The following is a 7,900-nucleotide window of genomic DNA, read 5'->3' on the forward strand; positions in this document are numbered from 1 at the left end:
GAAATCGCATCATATGACCCCTTTAATTCATGCTGTTCTCAAGGTAAAATTAAACAGCGTGCTCTCATGAGTTTGGCACTATAGGGATGGTCAGGACGGTCGACTAGTCGTCTGGTTCACAGTATAATTTCTCCTGTGTGACTGCAGCAGCAGGAGCGCTTTGAGTTTTCTCACTGGCAGCGGTTCTGAAGTGTAACACAACTGGAGCTCTACAAAAAATAGTAACAACATTGGTTATTTCCTTTGATAACAGCTATACATTATAGAATGGGAACACCACATTTACACTGAAATGGTAATTCATTAATATAAGGAACAGAAGCTAATCCTCAAATGCCTACATTTTCTGAGTAATTCGACTAAAATGATTGTATTTTAAGAATTTGGTATTAAAATAAAACAGTTGAGGCTTTAGTTAAACAGGCTTTAGTTGAGTGATTGTGTTCACATGCGCTAGCGGAGCTGATCAGACCTCCACAGGCCTTCACCCTCATTGAATTATCTTCTCAATGAATTCCAGCTAATTAAGTTGCTAATGGTTTGTTAGAAGGCTGTTATTACCCTGATGAATCCAATGAAGGTGAAGAACAATGCTAAAGTCATGTTTGTTAGGGCTCTTTTGAATTTAAATGAGAATCTTAGAAATGTGCTGCTTACAGACATAGAAAGACGTGTGCTGACGTGTGGAACGTGAACAATGGACCTGTTTGTTTGATCTCTCATTGCTGCTGTATGAGCAATGTAAAGCAGAAATCAGCAGACTCTAAAGAGGACATACTGTATGTACTCTATTTGTAGATTGTCTGAGTATATTTAACTGAAGTGGGTGTCCAGGGGAAAAGGGCAAGACAACAGCTTTTGCAATCTAAGAGACATATTCACACCCAGAGAGGAAAAAAAGAAAGAAAAGTGAATTGGTGTATTATGAATAAGTGAATATTTAAAGGGATAGTTCACCCAAAATTGAAAATTCTGTCATTAAAGGTGCAATAGGTGATTGTCTTCAGAAACATTTTTTTGTTATGCTGGTTGAAAGTCTCTTCACATCCCGATAGCAATCATTAAGTTAAGTGGTCTAAATGTATTTGTCTGTATTTATATATTCTGGGGAATTCGTAGGATCAAGAAATGGTCGTCCAATCAAAACGCTCGGTCCGAGCGTTTTAATTGGCTTTCCTACCTGCCTGTCAACGTATGTATTAGCATACCTCTGCGCACCCTGTTCGCGCAGACAGGATACGTCATCAGCGAGTTCATGCACGCTGTGCAGACAGAGCGAGAATGGCAGACAAACATCAACAACCCGATCTTCCTTCCTGGTATTGTAGTACTTTTAAAGATTTCTCACCGGTGAATGACACATGATTTAGCCCATTTCCAAGATCTCCTACTGCACCTTTAATTACTCACCCTCATGTCGTTCCAAACCTGTAGGACCTTCGTTCATCTTCAGAACACAAATTAAGATTTTTTGATGAAATCTGAGAGCTTTCTGACCCTCCCATAGACAGCAAGGAGCTTACCACGATCAAGGTCTAGAAACGTAGTAAGGACATCGTTAAAATAATCCATGTGACATCAGTGGTTCAACCGTAATTTTACGAAGCTACGAGAATACTTTTTGTGTGCAAAGAAAACAAAAATAACGACTTTATTCAACAATTCGTCTCCTCCGCGTCACCCTGGCGCCATTTTGGAGAGTTTCACAATGTATACACGTGCTTTGATCTGAATGTAAACAACGTACATGGTGCTGCTGACACAGAACAGCATACATTGTTTACGTTCAGCAGATACTCTCCAAAATGGCACCAGGAAAAAATTGTCAGAACTGTTTTATAAACTCGCAGTTCTAAGAAAGTTCGTAAACTTACAATTAAAAAAATTGTCTGAAATTTGAGATGTTCTCAGAAGTGCAAGAACACAGAAGACTTTAGAACTCAGAAGTGCATAGAAACTCGTAATTGTGATTAATAAAGTCCAAACTATTATAAACTCACAATTCTGAGAAAGTCCAAATTGCGAGATGTAAATGTCACAGTGTCTGGTTGTTGTGCCCTGGACTGGCCACTTGATGGCGCTCTCCCCTTTCACTGTTACTTGTCATGAACTCCATTTCCCATAGTTCTTTGCCCGGTTCTTTTCGTTACTGATTATCATCCCCACCGAGAAGCGGAGGGCGAGAAAGGGGAGAGTGCCATCAAGTGGCCAGTCCAGGGCACAACAACCAGACACTGTGACAGTAAACTTGTATTTTTTAGAAAAATAATCAGAATTGTGAGATGTTAACTCAAAATTGCAATATTTGTAATTGTGAGAAATACCATCAGAATTCTAGGTAACACTTTAGTATAGGGACCAATTCTCACTATTAACTAGTTGCTTATTAGCATGCCTCTTATTAACATATTGGCTGTTTATTAGTGCTTATAAAGCACATATTCTGAATGACCATATTCTACATCCTTAATCCTAAAAATACCTCAATTTAACAACTTCCTTACTAACTATTAATAAGCAGCAAATTACTGTAGGAGTTTATTGAGGCAAAGTCATAGTTAATGGTTTGTTAATAGCAAGAATTGCACCTTAAAATAAAGTGCAAATTCTATGTTATAAACTTGCAATTCTGAGAAAAAAATTGCAAGAAATAAAGTCAAAATGTGTCACTGCATTCACATTCACTGCAATACTAAAACGTTTACCAGGTTTAGTAGATGTTGTTGTTGTTGTTGTTTTGGATAATGGGAGGAAAAATGGATAATGGAAATGCTGGGTTTAAACAGTAAAGTTTTATAGCCTAAACTATCAGCTCATTTTCCCCCTATTCCACAGCTGTGTCCTCTGATTAAAGAAGGACAAGTGTGAGAGGACTGTGTGTGTGCTAGACACGGCTTTACTGTCCTCCAGCTCTCAAAACACACACTCCTGTTTCATCCATCATTCAGCTCTGCCATTAAGCCTCCCTGTGTGAGCAATCAACAGCCCAACAAGCTTCCTGGCTCACTACTGAGAGTGTGAGTGTGTGTTTGGCAGAAGAAAGGACACAGAAAGACACAGAAAACAGCAATGAGAGAGACGTGTTTGCAGGGTTTCTGACATCTTACGCCTAATGAGAGCCATTTTTGCTGTTTTCCACAGAGATGTCTGCGGCAGGCTTGGTTTGGTTCATCCACGAGTCAGCATCTCTGTAATGACCAGATTCATTGAAAAGCTCCCATGATAGTCACAAGCATTTTCTCTAAAATATCCACATCATGCTCTCTAGGCATTAAAATACGTTATTGAAACTCTCAGCTGCTGATGCAGTTATTGTCCTCAATGGCATTAAGGAGCTAGTTCAACCAAAAAATGTGAATCAAAATGTTTTCCAAGCTATTGCATATGGACCCGTGACTCGAAATGCACAGGATTGTGAGATATCATTAGCAGTGAAGGATACATCTGTGCCGCATTCTGATGCAGTTATTGCCCTCAGTGACATTAAATGGCTAGCTCACTCAAACATGTGAATCAAAATGTTTTCAAAGCTATATGGACCCATAACAGGATTGTGGGATAACATTGGCAGTGAAGTATACATCTAGATGTTAACCAAATGCAGGCATCTCTTTAGGCAAGATGTTGAGCAAACAAGGATCCGGATGTGTTGTTATGTCTTGTTACTTCTAAGAAGCCTGACTGAAAAGTGGTCACACTTTATTTTAAGGTCCAAATCTTGCTATTAACAAACCATTGACTATGACTTTTATCTCAATAAACTCCTAATTAATAGTTAGTAAGGTAGTTGTTAAGTTTAGATATTGGGACGAATTAGTGATGTAGATTATGGTCATGCAGAATATGTGCTAAAGTATTAATAAACCGCCGATATGTTAATAATAGGCATGCTAATAAGCAACTTAATAGTGAGAATTGGTCCCTATGCTAAAGTGTTATCTGGGTCATGCAGAATATGTGCTAAAGTATTAATAAACCGCCGATATGTTAATAATAGGCATGCTAATAAGCAACTTAATAGTGAGAATTGGTCCCTATACTAAAGTGTTATCTGAAAAGTCAACATTTTTTAGAATGAATTGAGCAAGGAAGAGTTTTGTGGCTTGAATTTACAGTATGCAATATTAAAACAAATGTAATATTTCCCAAATGTCTGCTATAAATAAAAGTAGTTTGAAAATACACAACTTTAATACATAGTCTATATAAATTAATGTCAATTAGAAAAAGTGACGCATGTTAACACTAATAGAAAATGCCTTTTACATTTGTAAATGGTGTAATTGTACATGAATTTGTGAAAATGAGATTTACTTCAAATTCAAAATCATATTTATATCAAAACACACACTCATTTCAGGTAAACTTTTTCATTCTTCATTTTCATTCAAATTGGCAAACATGTAGAAAACAGTGTTATTCACAACCACAAATTCGAAATGGTTTGAATTTGTGAAATTCATGATGAAATGAGTGTTATTGCATTATATATCATTATTCCATGGTCTGTCTGAATACTGGATTCTAATTGGCTGGCAGGTATGCAGTAAAACCGTTTAATGCACAGGTAGTTCCAAGTCAGTTTAATCTCCTCAACAACGAGGTGGTAAAATCTCTGTTTTTGAAGTAATTAATTGTTTGTAGAGAGATGTGCAGACGCAGGTAACACACACAACTGTCATCTCTCTCTCTCTCGATCGATAATTAATTGAAATAAATGCTATAATTCATTCAAATAAATGTGGTCTTACCGCACTATTTCATCTCTGTGTCTGATTTAAAGCGGGCAGAATGCTTGAGCTAATGTGCCATAACTGATGAAAATAACTCATTTTTACCCATTCGGTCAAATATTGCGCTGCAAAGAGCAATACTAGTTTTAACTTGTCTATAACTTGGCAAATGACCATGGAATAAGTGGGATAATCAACGACTAGCCGTGCATTAAAGGATTTTAAATGCACGACATGGAGGCAAAGAACCGCCCGGCGTGAAGCGGAGGCTAATAAACACTACTAGGCTCTGTAAGATTTTATAATATTTTGAAGGAAGTTTTATGCTCACAAAGGCTGCATTTATTTGATTAAAAAACAGTAATATTGTGAAATATAGTTTTAAAATAAGTGTTTTCTGTTTTGACATTATTATTACTAAAATTTTAAATAACTGTTTTCTATTTCAATATATTTAAAAATGTAATTTATTCCTATGATGCAAAGCTGAGATTTCAGCATCATAACCCAGTATTCAGTGTCACATGATCCTTCAGGAATCATTCTAATATGCTGATTTTCTGCTCCAGAAAATATTATTATTATTATTATTATTATTATTATTATTACAATGTTGAACTATTTTTGTTACTTTGTTTATTCTTTTTCTGGATTCTTTGATGAATAGAAAGTTCAAAAGAACAGCATTTATTTGAAATAGAAGTCTAACATCATAATGTCTTTATGAATTGAATGCAACCTTGCTAGATAAAAGTATAAATTTCGATCAAAAAAAAAAAAACTTACTGACCACAAACCATATACAGTATATTACCATAACATATTCATATTAACTCAAAAACAAAAATGAAAACAAAAATGGAAATATATAAACATTGTCTAACAACTATTAATAACTGTCAAAATCTTCAGATGTCAACATAAGCTCTCTGAGCACATTCGTTCACTCACTCTCTCTGTGATGAAGTGAGCAGAACTCTGCTGAACATGCGACTTCCTGCCCATTTGAGCACAGGAAGAGGGGTCAGACCCTATTTCCGCAGCCTTTGGTGGCATCCAGAAATTGCTTTTTTCCCTGAGATTGTAGAAGAGAAGGGACACTTGATGGAGAGGGCCGGCACTCACTCTCGCCGGCCCGCTGAGATTACAGTCCGCCCCGTGATTTATGGGCCAGAACCTTCCACGCTGCCTCTGTGTGAGGGAAGCAGAGATTCATACAGAAACAGGTGGTTACGGAGAAATGCTCTTAACTGCGGCCAGGTGCATCGGCTGTATCCGAATGAAGATGGGGAATCTGAGTGTGTGTGTGTGTGTGTGGATGTAGCTGGAATGAGACCTGAGAGACCCTGTGTTATGGATGATTACTTTTTACTATTCCTGCAATTATTCGAGTGATTGAACCGCTGTGAAATATGACTGAGAGAAACTCCTGAATCTTTCTTGCACAGCGGAGATCTTTAAGTCCCACATCGCACACTGGTGGTCTCTGGATGGGGCCAGGCTCGCGTATGCGACCATCAACGACACGCTGGTACCCAAAATGGAGATCCCCATGTTCACCGGCTCCATCTACCCTACAGCAAGACAATACCATTACCCCAAGGTAAAGATTATGCACGGCCATAAACATGAGGATATAGTGCTGAAGATGATAATAAGTTATGCTTGAACGTTTTTCTTCCAGGCAGGAGAGGAAAACCCTATCATCTCTCTTTATGTGGTGAATCTCAATGGCCCTCTGCACACCGTTGAGATGAGAAGACCGGAGGACCAAAGAATAGGGTGGGCTGACTGTACTAGTGTTATTTTATTTATTTATTTATTTATTTATTTTTTGTCAGCCATTTTTTATTTTTATCTTTTAAATTAGTCTTAGGGCCCTATCATACAACCGGCGCAATGCAGCGCCATGCGCGACGCAACTGTTTTTTGCTAGTTTCAACCCGACGCAGTTATCATTTTCACGTCCTGCGCCACGTTGTTTAAACAGCAAATGCATTTGCGCCCATTTGTGCGCTCATGGGGTCCTATTTTAATGATCTAAGTGCAAGGTCTAAAGCGCACGGTGCAGGTGCACTTAGGGCGTGTCCAAATCCACTTTTGCTAGTTTAATGACGGGAAAAACGGTCGACGCGCCCGGCACATGGTCTAAAAGGGTTGTCCTTATTCTCTTAATGAGTAATGGGTGTGTTTTGGGCATAACGTGCAATACACCAATCAGAGTCTCATCTCCCATTTCCTTTAAGAGCCAGGTTTTAAGAGTTCCTTTTAAGAACCAGAAAATTTTATAAATATATACCTAATTTATCGGATGGGCATTTAAAGTCTTCGAAGACATTTTAAAGATTAATTTCAAACCTAGTGATTGGATATAGTGATTCTGCCAGAAGACATTTCTGCTAATTTCTTATCTGTATTACAGTGAGTACTATGTGACGATGGTGAAGTGGGCCACAAGCACGAAACTGGCTGTAAACTGGTTGAACCGAGCCCAGAATATCTCCATCCTGACCCTCTGTGTGGCCACAACAGGTGTCTGCACCAAGGTATGCCTGGATTTGAGAAGTATATTCCAAAGTGCACTGTAAAGGGCATTTCACACTCCACAAGGAAGGTGGAAATGTGTGGTACAATGAAGCGACCGTTTCCCAGCATAGGTTTGTTATTTTCCTTTTTTAAAACCAATGACGTGCATTCACATGAACAGTGCTTTAATCGATGGAGGTTGCCAGGTCACAGTATTGTTGATTGCTTACTCCACTGTGGTGTTACTGTTTTGTTTAGTTAAAAAAAGCCCAACCTCTAAAATGCAAGTTAATCACATAAACAAGTAAATCACTATCATTAACCATTTGCTAATAAATTGTTAGATTTAGAAGTTTTGCAGATCACTTGAACACTCTGACTGAGCGTTTAATTTTTACTCTCTGTCTTTAAAGTGCACTATTGCTATTCGTATCAATAGATGCACACTGCAAACTCTAGACACTTGACTCATTGCTATGGTACTCTTTTTTCCTCATATATGTATATTTCTGTCATGACAACTCTCGGAGGGATTGGCATGGTAATGTACATGACAATGGTAATGTACAGGTGCATCTCAATAAATTAGAATGTTGTGGAAAAGTTCATTTATTTCAGTAATTCAACTCAAATTGTGAAAC

At 37.9% G+C, this 7,900-nt stretch overlaps 1 protein-coding gene across 1 annotated transcript in view; it reads left to right on the top strand.

The window, feature by feature from the left end:
* The window catches only part of LOC107664663 (dipeptidyl aminopeptidase-like protein 6), a 168,237-nt gene that overhangs the window by 133,879 nt on the left and 26,458 nt on the right, over positions 1–7,900 (top strand). Inside the window, exons 9-11 of the mRNA XM_016455296.1 lie at positions 6,182–6,336; positions 6,418–6,515; positions 7,156–7,298. Of these exons, the coding sequence (XP_016310782.1) occupies positions 6,182–6,336; positions 6,418–6,515; positions 7,156–7,298 (396 nt within the window). The remainder of the gene's footprint in view (positions 1–6,181; positions 6,337–6,417; positions 6,516–7,155; positions 7,299–7,900) is intronic.

Source organism: Sinocyclocheilus anshuiensis, unplaced genomic scaffold, assembly GCF_001515605.1.
Source record: "Sinocyclocheilus anshuiensis isolate Anshui unplaced genomic scaffold, SAMN03320099.WGS_v1.1 scaffold35, whole genome shotgun sequence".
Classification (NCBI taxonomy): domain Eukaryota; kingdom Metazoa; phylum Chordata; class Actinopteri; order Cypriniformes; family Cyprinidae; genus Sinocyclocheilus; species Sinocyclocheilus anshuiensis.